The 15,410-nt window shown below is 45.8% G+C and overlaps 2 protein-coding genes across 4 annotated transcripts in view; one reads left to right on the top strand and one right to left on the bottom strand.

Annotated features, from left to right (window-relative positions):
* The window catches only part of LOC135391600 (probable helicase with zinc finger domain), a 65,632-nt gene extending 62,983 nt beyond the window's left edge, over nt 1-2,649 (top strand). For all 3 annotated transcript variants that reach the window (XM_064621901.1, XM_064621902.1, XM_064621903.1), the window contains one exon: nt 1,010-2,649. In XM_064621901.1, coding sequence (XP_064477971.1) covers nt 1,010-2,339 — 1,330 coding nt within the window. In that variant the 3' untranslated portion in view covers nt 2,340-2,649. The remainder of the gene's footprint in view (nt 1-1,009) is intronic.
* Nucleotides 2,650-3,703: 1,054 nt separating this feature from the next.
* Nucleotides 3,704-5,692, bottom strand: LOC135391602 (GPI mannosyltransferase 4-like). Its single transcript, XM_064621904.1, has 2 exons — nt 5,477-5,692; nt 3,704-5,420 (listed from the first exon to the last, which is right to left on the bottom strand). The coding sequence occupies exons 1-2, from the start codon at nt 5,583-5,585 to the stop codon at nt 4,054-4,056; spliced, it is 1,476 nt and encodes a 491-aa protein (XP_064477974.1). The 5' UTR covers nt 5,586-5,692; the 3' UTR covers nt 3,704-4,053.
* Between the last annotated feature and the right edge of the window lie 9,718 nt (nt 5,693-15,410).

Genomic DNA, 15,410 nt, shown 5'->3' with positions numbered 1-15,410 from the left:
TCTATGAAACAGTATTCCATATTCGGCATCTGTTGACAATCTACTTGGTTAATTTTTGTCATCCAAAAAGTGCTTAGATATTAAACAAATGAACTTTAAAGATCAGCGGAGGCTCTGCGACAACGAGATCAGCGTCATTTCCTAACAGGGGGAGTGAGCCAGAGCCATTGTCCAGATGCCGCGGCACCCCTTTTTCTCAAGGCCATACTCTGATTGGTGCTCTGGGAATGACGTTTTCGTCTTTTTCGAGGGTGGAAATTCTGGTGTACTCTCAACAATGAATAGCAGCCAAACTGCACCGCTGTTTTGCATGGGATTTTTGATAATGTGGTCAACAGTCAGTGACAAATGATAATTACACCGTAGTTTTGAAATTACTGAAACCGATGCGACCATCACATTAAAGGGGCACTAAAATGCAAGAACAACTTGCTCTCAAATGAAAGTCCATGAAAGATGGAATTAACTATGAACAATTTGGAGGCTTTGTATGTGTTTGTCCTTTCTATGTTGTTCCTGCCTCAGAGCATCAGTTCTCTCATGAAAGTCCATGTTTCAATTTGCACAATTCAAACAAATTTAGTTCACACAACGCTACCATTTAGAAGAAAAACATTATGAAACCAGAGCCGTCTTAGGCGGCTCTGGCGGGATGACATATCGCCTGATTTCTTCCCCCCCCTCCCCACGAATGTGGGAAAGGCATTTAACCCGAAAAAGGCACTCCCTGTGCATATGCCAGCATGTATTTATGTGCTACCACTTGGCCTAATGTTACAGAATGGACAGCTGCAGGCAAATCGGTTATGTAATGTGCTGGTGAACACAAGGAGATGACATACGAGCACCATTTCAGCTGTGTGTTTTCTTTTCTTTTTTCTTTTTTTGCAACTGATGTATACAATATTCCACTTCAGGGTTGAATGATTATGGTGCATAAAAAAACTCAAAGAATTTTGTTTACGGTGCAAACCCTTTAAACTTAAAAGACAGTCCTTTTGAAATGCAGGAAACATTGGGAGAAACTGATAAGGGCCTGCAGACAGCTTGGGAGCCTCTACAACATGACGTGGGAGGACATTGCCTACCAGCTCAATGGTATTGAACTAAAGAGGGAGTATGGACTGAACCCTCGTGCTGAGAGCTTTGTTCCACCAAGTTACGAAAGTCCTGTGGACAGGCACCTCGCACAGTACGCCATGCAATATGTGCAAAATTCAATGCTTCAGCAAACTGCAACAAACTGGTCACGGTCTGCTGGCCAGGCAAATCCGTGGTGGTGGCACTGGTGGCACTGGCAACAGCAACAGGTTTCATACCACGCTGCACAACAAGCTGCACAACAAGGAGCTCCACTAGCCACACGTCAAAATGCTCACCATGTCTCAAACCAAACTGCTCATCATGTTCAAGAGGACGTACGGCATACAGGTGTGATGAAGCAGCCATTTGCCAGGGTCAGTCCTCCTGTCTGTGGTGGCACCGGCCACAACAAACCCAAGATGAGTGGACAGAGGTCGACCCTAAATGCTGGTGACTATACGGGCTATGTACTCCAGCAGTGTAACAGTTCTAGCAACAATGGTCATCAAGTGCAGGAATCCCTGCATCTAAGAGAGCAGAACGATGTGAAGGTAGTAGATTTGAAGAGCAAGCAGCTTGCTGACAGACCTGCCCTACATGCCAGTCGTGGGGACAGTGACCCTGACACCTCCGGTACACCTCAGGCAATGTCTCAGAACAATGACTACATGTCACGAATTATGTCTCAACGTAATGGTGCAGTGCCTCGTCGAGACATGCCAAGACAGAAAAACCTAGTCCAAAGCAACCCAACAACGAAGGCGTCCTTCAGCCATGGGAACAGCATGCCTCAAGAGCCTCGCACCTCCAGTACGTTACAGGCAGTGTCGCGGGACAGTACCTTCATGTCACGAATGATGCCTCCGCGTAATGGTGCAGTGCCTCGGCGAGATTTTCCGAAGCAGACAAATCCACTCAAGAGCAACCCGACAACTAACGCAACCCACAGAGCGCCAGTGCATCAACATCCCTCGCTGAACACTAGTGCTTCTGCCCCATCACAGAAGATTACGCCGACTGTAGCTTACATCTCAAATGCTCACAAGCCGGTCGAGTGGCACGCTGAAGACGTGACGTCAGCGTGGAGGGAAACAAATGGCGTACAGCAAAGGGACCTATCATGGGAGGAGCCCCAGCAGAAAGTTTTTAATCAGATCAAGCAACAGATGATGATAAACAAGCAGCCGGCAGTGGGAACAACACGTCAGCAGCAGTCTTACGCAGATGTTGCCAAGATGGGTTTTAAAAGGTCTTGAAAGAACATGATCTCGAAGAGTCGCGCCAGTGCAGCACTACGCAAGGGTGTCCACGTTGTAAGATACAAGTGCATGAAATGCGCTTCTTCCTTTTTATGTAGCCCAAAGGTGGGAATCCATTTCATTCAGTTTTAGGCTACGGCCCATGATCGCCATCTAGTTTGTACATTTGTAAAAACAGCATCGAGGCATACACTTCCGTTGTTGCCATTTCTTCATACACACCAGTATTTTATAGACTATGCCATTACTGGTGCAAGGCCAGATGCAAGTTGTGGACAAACGAAATTAAAATGAATGACGACCATAAGGATGTGTCGCAATGTCTTCCTTGCAGTTACTGTTTTATTATGCAAATTTCTGGATTTTGTGTAACCCAAAGGTGGGAATCCATTTTATTCGAGGTTGCGGGCTCAAACCCAGCTTAGGATGCCAGCAGCTTGGTGGCAGGGTACAAGTTGCTTAGACATGCAGTCTTCCATGCGGGACATGGAATATGGTGTGCTGTGTAGTACTGAGGTTTTAGTGCACTTGAAAGAACCTTGAAGTAGGCAAAATTAATCAACAGCCTGGCCACTGTGGCCTCGCTCATGATCATCGTTGTCTCGAGCAAAGCCACGAAAGTAACGAAGTCAGTTGTTAAAGTAACTAATAAAATAACATAAATGCGGGCAAGCTAGTGGATGAAATCCATTGTAGAAAAAGCCTGAGCTTGAGCAAGAGTCATGTTGTCCTTTCTGTCGTTCTCTTGCCAAAGCTCAGTCTTTTTCTACAGTGTCTCTCTTTCTACAAGCTGCACTTGAGATTTAGGCTGCAGAGCTACGCTTGCTTTATGCTTCATCAACTTCAACATAAGAGAAACAACTCCCAAAGCTGCCCTCCAGAAATTTGTTTTGGGAAATTTCCAAATAGTTCACAAAACCATAACAACCAGCTAGCTTGAGCCCTACTACTTTGTTCTACATTTCCTTAAGTTATGTCAATTTATTATTGTGTAGCTTAAGTTTATCTTTATTTGTGGTCATACGTCATATGTCCACACGAGGCGAGGTGTTACAGATGTCGGTATGGTTTTGTAGATCAAGCGGGACCGAACAAGGGTCCATGCTGAGTGGCTGCCAGGAATGAACTGGGGCATGCTCGTTTATTCTTCGTCCTTCTTTTGTGTCCTTGCCACCGAGGGCGCTACAGTTTCAACACTGGTATTCATCTTAGCGTGCACGTGAATATTATAGAAGATAAATTATCTTGCAACACTAATGTCTGTTGTTTTCCTTTCACACAAACACAGTTTTAACATGAGCTAAATGTCGGTAATGTTCATTTCAGACCACTTACTTCTGCTTTCAGCAAAGGTAGCAAAGTTTCGCGTTACCTTTTATTGGTAATGGTAGTGGTTTTCAGTTACTTTTATGAATGTGTCGACATCGGGATTTCATTACTTTGTTCTTAGGTAGCACGTATCGTATCATGTTACCTTTTTTTTGGTAATGAGTACAACACTGGGAAACAGACCATGATCGCCACCTAGTTTGTACATCTGTCAAAACATCCAAAAAACACATACAATAGTTAAATCATACACTTCTGTCGTTGCTGTTTCTCCAAGCACCCCAATATTTGATAGATTATCATTACTTGTGCACCCTAAATGCACCCTTGCACGAGTTTGTGGACAGACGGAATTAAAATGAACAGCGACCATAAGAATGTGTTACAATGTCTTCCTTGCAGTTGTTTTATTATGCAAACTTGATTCTGGCTCCACTTCTAGCACCTGTAAGCTGTACAGCTGGAGTACATTGTTCGATGAGTGCTCTCCACTCCAGTGTGGAGCGCATTCAAACAACTTTCGCATTCTCTCACTTTGCACCCACGACGGAGCCACCAAAATTGTCTTTGGTACGCTTAAAAGTAACGACTCCGACGGCAACTTCCCACCAAGGTCTGTCACAACGAATTCCCCGCAGGCACTCGGAACGCTCAAGAGGTGACGAGGGGGCATGTAGGTCTGCGTGAAGATAACGTGCCCTGGCTGACATTCATGGGTATGGCACGTCGAGTGGAGTTTCATCATGCATGGCACCACGCCACCCTGATGTATGAAACCGAAAAACACTAGACAAACTATGTTGGCCAAGGCCCAAACTAGAGTGAACAGCTTGTTGAAGGTAAGAACGCGGTAACTCAGAAGAGTTACGGGGACTGTGAGGGGAACCAGAAAACGAGCTTCCTGGTGACAGAAGATGGAGAAAACAGCCAGGGAAAAGAGGAGGGTTTGTGCTGCAGTTCTGTCAGTGGCATCAGTGCATTTGGATGCACTGAATAAAATCCTGATCGCAGTCCAAATTGAAACAACTCCAGCTACATTAAAGAGCGCTGGCACATTAACAATGATGTGCAACCAGCGTGGGTGCACGCCGTGAGACTCGAGGTTGGAGCTGTTCAGATTGTACAGGATGAAGTTTAGTGGGGTGATGACTACATCCGTTGGTAACTTAATAGAAAGAGGAGAGACAAATATCTTTGCGAATGATTCTGGCCTATAATAAAGGGTATCGGCTAATATAAATGCTATCGTAAAGCAGATGCAAGTTGGGAGTAGAGCTAGAAGGCGTTTCTTTTTTGCTAGCCAGGGAACTACGACGGGGAAAGCCCAAATAAGAAACGTTGGTCGGTTGAAGAAACCAAACACAAGTACGGCAGACAGCAACAACGCACTTTTCGAATTGACTAAAAGAAAGAGTAACGCCAAAAGACAGGACTCGACGGAATTGCTGAACGTTCTGGTATGAAAAACAACTACAACGTAAGATGTCGCAAGCTGAAGCAGGCAGCGATGGCTGCCGTCGGCTCGTCCTTTGCTGGTGCGGTACAGAACATAGTCGCAGACGAATGACAACAAGCAGACGAAGAATCTTGGGAAGACAAGCAGCAGGTAGGGGGACGGTGACGAACCCACCAAAAGACGGAGGAGGAACAAAGGCGGCCCATAGATAAGATGAATGACAGCAGCACTTCGCAGCGGATTCTTGTCAGTGAACTCCCACGAGCGGTAAATCTTGAGTCCAAATATGTCACCTGCAATTAGTTAGCCTTTCAAAACAAGCTCGAACATTGTCACGTTAACCAAATACCCGACGCGACTTCTGTCGTCTGGAAGAATTCGTCTGGATGAATATAGCCCGTTTGAGGTACAAACACTAAAGCCACCCTAAGTGTTGCGAACATGAGCCACCAATACATGTCTGATTAGCAAATACCGTAGAAGTCAGCCCGAAAACATTTACAAACTACATTTTACAAAAATCGAAAAGCCCAGTGTCGCCAACCTACATTCGCATTTTCCCCAAAGATTTCCTCTGATTTCCTCAGACGAAACCACGTGGACGAAACATTTCCTCAGATTTCCCTAGACTGCGAGTTTGTCCGGCGGCGGATTGAACCATGAAGACCACCAGCTGGTGGATGAACTAGAACTCCATAATGTAAAGCCTGAGTCTGGGTGGTCTGGGCACACAGAGGAACGACACGAACCGCTTTTGTCAAAGTCCGATACAGAGTGTGGGGTTAATAGACCTCTACCTGTTTGTAAACAAATGACGTCATAGTGTTCGACAGCGCCACGAATAGACCTCTACCCGAGAAACGTCATCATGACGTTGGTAGACAGACTGAAACCGAAACGAATCAGAAGGGGAGGGCTGGGATCCACGAATGGACACTTGTTCGCTGCCTCCTATTGAAAGAAAAGTAGGACCGAAGGTCGCGTCTCTTTCAGGGACCATCATAATTCCCTCAAGACCGTGGCTTTCGGCGGCGACTTTGTTCGCCTCTAGCTTCTAGCGTAGTTCAACTCTACCAAATTAGTGGCGCTGTCGAACACTATGGCGTCATTTGTCTGGAGAGGTCTATTTGGTAGAGTTGAACTATGTTCAAAGCTAGTGGCGAACAAGGTCGCGCCCGAAAGCCACTGTCTTGAGGGGATTACGATGATCCCTGAAAGGGACGCGACCTTCGGTCCTAGTTTTCTTTCAATAGGAGGCAGCGAACATATGCCCATTCGTGGTACCAAGCACTCCCCTTCCGATCTGTTTCGGTTTCAGTCTGTCTACCAACGTCATGATAACGTTTCTCGGGTAGAGGTAAGTCATTACTTTTGTTCCTCGTGCTATAGGCAGTGGCGTCACTAGTGGGGTGCGGTGACGTGCTGCACCAGTACTGTCGCCTCCTCTCTTTTTCTGTAGCGAGGTACGTGACGCCAAAAACAACATAAGAAGCCCTCGACGAGCATGTGATTTTTTTTTTCTGCGTACGATCTGATACTGTTATTTATCGTGTATCGCCTCGGATGGAAAGGGATACATTATTGCGGGATGGGGGGGGGGGGGGGGGGGCTCCCGCACAGGGTGACGCATACCCTAGTGACGCCACTGGCTATAGGAATGTAGTATCGATCCCCTTGGTCTGGGCTTGTCTAAACGGCCAAACGTTGCAGTGCCTAAATCAGAGGCTGGGTCAGCATAGAAAAAAATCATGATTCAAATCTTTCTAGCCACTTAGAGTTATGCAATAGTTGCCAACCTGGCGGAGACCTCAGTCATAGCGTGGGAGCCAGATACACGAAGGCGACTTCTGAGAGGGGCTTTTGGCAATCCGCAATACGGGAAACTGTGTCAGTTTTGCTTCTGTGGCTATTCATCCGGCTTACCGACGCCTTTTGTAACCCTTGCATTCACTTGACCTTCTGCCGAGTATGTGACCTTCGTTACCTTCCTTTCCCTTTTTAAATTTTCCCGTGCTGTGTCACTATATCTGCATGGTGTTCTTGTGATTCGTAAACTTTGTTGGTTTGAGTCGTGTGTTCTTGTCGTCCCTCTCTGTGCCCAGACTCAGGCTTTTACATTATGGCGTCGAGAACATACGAGTAGACGATATCACTTAAGCGCAACCTTGTCCTGTGATGACAATTAAGCCAGTCGGATAATACGAATAAATGTGTGAGAAAGTTGTATTTGCGTAAACAACGAGAAATTAGCCGAGGCAGGCTACAAACATGGACGACACAAACGCATATATCTGACTGGAAAGCAGAAGGTCCAGGTTCGAATCCTGGCTTCAACACCTTTTCCCTGCGTTGCTTGATTTCAGCCCAGTAAACCAGAAATATCCCAGGTACGTCCCACAAAGGTCGCACACATCGTATATGTCCGCCACGTCTATGCGACGTTACCTGTGCGTCCACAATGTGAGTTCGAAAAGTGTCTTACTTTCTATAGATCTGGGACATCCGGCAGATGTAAAAAGGAAGGAGCACGCGCGCGTTATTTTTCGGACATCTAGGACACCTGACCCTTAGTGCCATGACGTAAGCAAACGGGGAGAAATTTGGGTTTACTACTTTATTTACCAAGCAATCACATTAGAGACGGTAGCTTGAGTTAAAAACACGGTATTTGCCACGTTGGGGTGTCAGGAACGCTCGCAGGTATACGCTGACGTCGTTTGCAGACTCACAAGTTAACTCAAAAGACGCTGTCACCGTTGCAAATGTGATACGCCATGCTACACTTGATGAACGTACTCCAACAATTTGTATTTCAGTATATGTTATATATATTTCTCATATGGTGAAAGCACATTTATTAAGAGAGCATACCAGCTCTCCGTCCCAATGTATTTTCTATGGAACATGTTTTATGTTGTTTCTCGGTAACCACCCTGCAGATTTTAACGCGGGTGGTTTCACTATAAAGAGGAAGACGAGATGAACTAAATAACGCACTCAATTCTGAAACATGTCGTAAGTATTTTACGGCGACATCACAAATGTGAAAAAGAATACACATTTTTCCTCGTCCCTCTTTGAACAGGTTTTTATTAAACTTCCATAGGCATTGCGAAAATATTGCTTCGTTATTTTTTCTCGAAATATTACAGGAATCGATAGACACCAAATTGATATGTCTACCGCTTTTCGTTTTTATAAAAAAAACATGAAATATGAGTACACATACACACCGACTGAAAGCCCAGTGAACCATGTCACTCTGTGTCGCCATCTGCTGTCGCACAGGAAAAACTGCGCGGAACATTTTGACGGTATCCATCCGCCGTGCAAGCGAGGAGGTTGGAGGTGGCTTGTTCCTGCATCTTCTCTCTCTCCCCTTTACTTTCGGTCACAGCCCAACCTGCCGAATCCCAGTTCGCCGAATGCAGTTAAGCGGCTTATGTTTGAGGGGAAAGGTCAACCCCTTTCAGCAAGCTGGGAAATGATATAGGAGCTTTTCGGCGAGTTGGGTATGGTGGCAAATGACCTGTAGATAGGAAACGTGCGAGAATCATTGAATCCCTTAGTGAACAGTGGCTGGAGAACTAGATATTATGTTGAAAGATGACACCCATCCAATCTCAATATCATTAGCAATATTTATGACGAAAACCCCCGACTATATAGGGAACGTAGCAGCACATGCAGACACAGCTGAAGAGTTTAATAGGGAGACGATAAATTTATCCATGGCCAGAGTAACAAAGGGGGACATCTCTGGATCAAACTTCTCTTGTGTGTGGTCTTTCTATGTACCCTGGTCTCGGGGGTTTTTGTATTGAATCCTTGCCAACAGCTGGCATGTCTTCTCGACATTATTTCATTAACAATATGTGTGTTGTTTAGTAATTTGTTCATTTAGAGTAAGAAAAATATCTCTTCGAGACATTTCAGTCAGTTAAATTTTGTGCTTAGTTCATTTAAATATTTTAAAGGTATTTATTTCGGCTCCTGAACCTAGAAGCCGTAAGCTCTGCGTCACTATCGTGAGAGGTCCTATCGTAGTAACGTTGTGGCTGGCTGTGAGGATGGTTTTGAAACCCTCTATAATCGCTTATTAACCAATTACAGCGAAAGCGTAATGCTTGTCAAGGCAATGGAAAGCCCCATGAGAGATGAACGTAGGAAGGACAGAACGTCCCACGAACAATCGAATTGGTTGATTTACGGCGTGTTACGGCGCCTTAGCCACTAAGTCAGAGGCGGAGAGTTTTCATTTTCCCAGGGGGGGGGGGGGGGGGGGGCGAGGGCGCACCGCGAAATAAGTACTCTGGCGGGGGTGGGGGTGGGGGATATGTTTATTAAGAAAAAAAAAGAAAGGTAAGCCAGATGGATGTCGGCGTGTTATTCCAAAAAATGTGAAAGGGGAAGACAAAAAAGGAAAAGAAAAAAGAGCAAAAGAAAACAAAAAGAAGGAAAGGAAAGAAAAATGAAGAACACAAAACTAATCACACACTCTGGCGGGATCTTATGATGTATGCAGAACTGGTATAGAAATAAGATGAAGGAAGAACAGAAAAAAAGAAAAACAGAGAGAACGTAAACAGTGAACATGTGCACAACTGAAGGCATTACGCCTTTGAAAACTGAGTGAAAGGAACAAAATGCATTGAATCCTCGGTGTTTGACCCGAAATGCGCGCAATATAATGAATACATGGTCAATGAAATGGACCAGCGGGAGTTGAACCAGCTCCCAACGGATATGCGTTCCGAAGATTCTACCGTTGCACCTCACTGGCAGCTGCAGGTACCTTTTCGACTGCTTTCGTTTCATTGATCTGACTGCTTTGGGCGAAATTCAGTCAATGTGTTATGTCATCCTCTGTGTTTCTTCGCCTCACCTTCTACTGTGATAATGAGTATGGTGGGTGGATACATATTTTACAAATTGCAAGATGCATTTTTGGGGTTGGTGACCCTTCGCTCTTTTGACCCGGGCGCTCCGAGCCCCAAAGGTTGGTGTCAGTTTCTTAGCGGGACTTCCCGGGGGAGGCGACGCCCCCCTAGTTCATGTTCCGTGGGGGCAAGGGCCCCCGCGCCCCCCCGCAGTCGGCGCCTATGCACTAAGTCACGGTGGTAAGGTAAATTCGGCGAATTGGGAAGGGACATGTCGGTCATTCGGCCAGTCGAACCAGCACATTTGGAGGTCAAGGGATTACGGCTGTCTCCCGGCCTTCAAAGCATTCGGCGAGTTGGGATTCGGCAGATTGGGAGGACACGTTACTTTCATGGCTCACGGACGCACGGCATGGCCTTGGGGATCAGTACAAAAGGTTGCTTATCTGCTCGTAAAGGGGTTATCCTCTGAGCCTGCATACTCGTGGCCCGTGTAATGTAAAATGAAAGCGCACTGAGACCTAAGAGGCTAAGACCAACAGCCCCCTTATTTTTTCTCTTTCTCTCTGTGCACGGTGCGCGTAAAGAGAAGTGAGACGAATTTGTGAGCTTCACATGAAACGTCAATTTGCCCGATTATGCCGGTTTGAGTTTGCGCGGACTCAGTCAACTGTTTGAACTGTCTCATAATTCTAACGAGAATCTCTCGTATTTCCTGTTAGTGCAAGCCGAGCTTTACAGCCATTCCAGTAACGTTCAACAGGACGGTCCTGTAATGTTCGTAATGCTGAAACAATGCTCAGAAATTCTACCTTCGCCTCCCATAATAATAATTCGCCGTTTTCTTTTCTTTTCGCTGCATGCCTCAGTCAGTTCCGAACTTATGAAGTTTTCAGGAGGACCTCGATATTCCCCGTTGCGAAATCCCCGATCTCGAAATTCACGGGGTGTAGGAAAAAATGGTCCCGCAAGCGCCTACGCTGCCAAAAATACAGGGGCGTAATTGCACATAGCCGATGAAGCACATCACAGCCGACCGAGTGTTATCATTCGCTCTTCCGATTTGAAATTCCATTCAATGAGCAACATAAAATCGATATAATTCGCCTCACTAGTTCGCTAGTGATATCGTTCTCTGGATGCTAGTATTTTTCTACTATTGGCCACACACGGGTTTTACAGTTGTCCCCTGCATCTTTTCTGTGTCGATGTTTATGTGCAATGAAAGCTGTACACCCATTTATTCATTGTTTCATGGCCCGTACAACTCCGCTTCTGCTGAAGATACGGTTCATCGACATCGAAAGTATGAAAGAACAACTGCAAAGTCAACAACAACTTTATTTTGAGAGGAAGAGTGGGGAGGTTCATCGCCAGAGGCGATACTCTACCCCATTGCTGGTGGGGATATGGGGAATAAAATAATGAGCCCCTTCACAACAACGATCGAAGTCCGATGGTGTCCAGAAATGTCAAAAGAGCTTTGAGCGCAGACCGTTGCTGGGCTGGATTGGGCCAGGGACCAAGCAATTTCGATGAGGAGAACGGGCGAGAGTCCAGCTAACTAAGAGACTCGGAGAGTGCGGTTCGGGAAGGTTGGTAGTGGGGGCAATGCAGAAGAATGTGCTCCAGCTCCTCAAGAGCACCACAGTTGCAGCAGGTGGGAGAGTCAGTCAGTGATTTGAACAAGTAACCGTCTGAATCGCTTGCTCTACAAAATAAACTTGCATAGGATCTCTATGACAAGATCTGAAGGTTTTTTTGTTGGTTTTCTTTTTTTTTACTTCGCCTGCAACTTTCTGTGCCGTTCTGTTTCAAGAACTGTATAATGACCATGCTTGTCCCCTGACACAGGAGCACATATTTGATTTCTTCCAGAATAGAAATTCACTTGTCCCAGGTCATTCACTCAGCTGCTCACCCTACTTATCGAATGTTGAATGTAATGTCAATATTTTAAGTCAACAAAGAAGATGAAGCAAAGGTCGATGCGACGGAATCACGTTCATTCTTAGGTCCACCTTCATAGAATAAACAGCCCATCTTCATCCTTCCTCTCTGTCCTGTCTTATCTTCTAACATGGTACCGTGACCGATCGTCGAGACTCGGGACCTGGCACAAAGTGATCGGGTTGGAACGGAAGATTATAGTACAGAGAGCGACGGACAACCGCAACTGTACATCGAGATGGAGAAGCCACAACTTCTGAAGATGGTCCACCAGTCACAATGCTACAAAGTACAACCCAATAGGTGAAACGAGATAACTGCATATTTTGCGGTGATACAAGACATGCCACTTCAGAGTGTAAAAGTTCAAAGTCTCTCGAAGAAAAGAAGAGGCTACTCGCTGTTCGCGCCAATGCTTCCGATGCACAAAACAAAATCACTCGGAAAAACAGTGTAGGGGCCATCCAAGGTGCAGCACGTGTTCCGGCCGACACGCATCGAGTATGTGCGATCCCACATACAAACCGCAAATCAAAGACAAAGTCCCCGAAATGTCAAGTCCAGTTACTCTCAAAGCAACAGTAGCCAACACAGATCATCCGAGCACCATATTACTTCAGACTGCGACTGCTTGGTCTGGGGGCGACAGGACTGCAGGCTACACTCGCATCGTTTTCGACGGTGGCAGTCAGCGCACCTTTATTACAAAAGCCCTGTCTGACGCAGTTGGCTACAAACGCATTCGCACGGAGGACGTATCTATCTGAGCTTTCGGACATGATCCACGACGACCGCAGGTGCTTGATCTTGTTGAACTACATATCAGACTACAACCTGCATGCGGCTGCCAAACCGTTCGGGCTCTCGTGGTGGAGAAAATATGCACCCAAATCCTGGAAATTCCCACACAGGACATAAAGGCAGTCTGCTGGCAGTCCACCAATAGAAATTCTGGTTGGAGCAGATTATTATTAGGATTTCGTGACTGGAAGATCTAAAAAATTACGCCAAGGAGAGGCCATTGAAGCAACACTCGGATGGACGTTGCAATGATCTTGTTACGCCATGAATAACTGCAACAGCGTTACGGTGTTACAAGTGGGCCAACTTCCGAAGAGGGAGTTAAATGACATGATGGAACGCATATGGAGGAGGAGGAGGAGGAGTGTCGTTGGGAGGAACCCGAGAGGTCTGCCTGCCTGATTAGGCGGCATGTTTCTCGGGAAGGGAAAGGTGGTGGAGAGGAGGAGAGGAAAGGGTGAAGTGGAAGACCGAGCGGAATCCGCTCGGGGGGAGGATAGCTGCGTCCATGGGCCGACTTCAGGGGAACTGTGCCGGCATACGCCTATTACACATCTGAGGGAAACCCAGGAAAAACCCCAGACGGCACAGCCGGCCCGCGGATTCGAACCGCGGACCTCCCAGTCTCCAAGCGCACGCGTTACCGCTGCGCCACCGGAGCTGGTGAACGCATATGAAATCTGGACAGTATCGGCATTCGCGCGAACGAGGCAGAGGACCGAGAATGTAACCCGGTAGTGGAAGAGTTCGAACAATCCATTGTATTTGAACATGGTAGGGTGGTTGCGCTGCCATGGAAGACAGAAGTGTCAATTGGTGACAACAAACGAATCGCCGAGAAGCGTCTCTCGCAAGTCACTAAACGACAGTAGTAAGTACTGATCACGACTATCTGGAAACGCTACAAGGCTTCTGGACACAAGGACGCTTACGCTGTAGACAGGGGACCTGTTATTTATTGAATCACTATCCCTAGATTATTTCCTTTATTCTACTATAATGATTGCATAGGGGACTATTGCAGAAAAACACCACAGACAAGAGGAGATTGTAGCATTTCATTCCCAAAGTCTTACTCTACAGGGAAAAAAAAATGGTTCAGCAAGACATGTTCATCCCAGCCAAGAGCCATGCACCTAACTGAATAATGACGCTTTGTTCCTCCTGAATAAAGTCACACACCAGTCCCTCTCGCGGTTACTCTCTGAACTAAAAGAATCGCAAAATTATTAAGAATAGCGGAAAGCATGTCAGAACAGCCCCAGGCATGTCAGCGCATGTTTGTCAGACAACAAGGGTGAAAAAAGCGAAAAGAAACAAAGAAGAAAACTAGTATCAAACGATTTCTAAGCACACGCACTCCTCTTATTCAAAAACAGTGCTCATCATAAATTCGTCCAGGGCAATACACACCATTTTTCTATTGCTACACTATTTTCCAGTAACGGTCAATGCATTGCTACAGACTGCGTGACGTCATCACATCCTGTCTGAAGAACAAGACAGCGGCAAAGACTCCTATTATTTATTGAATCGCAAGATTAGTTCCTTTGTCTTACTCTTAATGACATTCATTCTCTCATTAAAATTCAACAAAAAAGCACCCTGCATATTAACGATTTTCACCCCAAAGGCTCATCATGGTCATTAGAATTACAGTAAACTACCACTGCTCTTTTAAAATAATAAGTGAGACCACTCAACATCACCTCCAGGCTTATGTAATACATGACCCTTTCTATGCTCATACATTCGTTGTCTGAGGCTACACCTGCAAGCAAAAAGGCGCGAAAGCCGAGTGGGCAAAGTGCCATTCGCGCATTGCGTGCAAAAAGGAGCGAAAGCCGGGAGCAAAGTTCCATTCGCGCACGCCAAAGCACAAGACACAGAACGCCTTTACGGGAACATGATGGCATTCCCACCATATTAATGATTTTCTACCTTGCATTGCAATTTAGAAAAACTACTACAAAGCTATAATTTTAGGAGCCCATTAAAATTCTACTTTCTATGGAAACTATAATTGCCCTATTACAAGGATCGCTATTAATGAAGCGCTCCAATTTTTTCTCTCTTCCCATTTCAGCCTTGTCATGCAGTGAAGCAGACTCACATCCAAAATAATTAATTTACACTGAGGGTGCCGTGCTTCAGCAATTCCTATCCTGCGCTCAGATGCAAGCATTTCTTCTCTTATACCTTTAACAGCTGACTTCCTCAACATACCGAGCTCCTAACAACATCTAACAAACAATCAGAGAAACCCTCTTCTCAGCTGCACCACGCGACTTTCTTCTGCGTAAAATCGGTGATTTGAGGAAGAGAGCAACGAAAAATTGCGCGCACTTGTGCTTGATTTAAAAAACCTGAAGCATATGCTAATAAACTAAGAGAAAGACACTCATGTCTGGTATCTGATAGTGCCACATACACAGATGCATTGCCCTTGCGCAAAGAAAGCACAGGACAGGGATACACAAATTTCCTTAGGTGGGCAGCAGTGTTGCGGATTTGGCCGCTCAAATCGGGTTTAAATCAAATTAGCATTTTTTCTAAAGGTAGTAAATCAAATCCAAATCAAGTCCGGATTTAATTTTGAGACGTTAAATCAAATCCTTTTAAATCCGGATTTGTTTTTCCGGACCTAAATCA

Source organism: Ornithodoros turicata, chromosome 4, assembly GCF_037126465.1.
Source record: "Ornithodoros turicata isolate Travis chromosome 4, ASM3712646v1, whole genome shotgun sequence".
Taxonomy (NCBI): Eukaryota; Metazoa; Arthropoda; class Arachnida; order Ixodida; family Argasidae; genus Ornithodoros; species Ornithodoros turicata.
The sequence above is the reverse complement of the archived record's forward strand: the minus strand, read 5'-3'. Positions and strand labels throughout refer to the sequence as shown.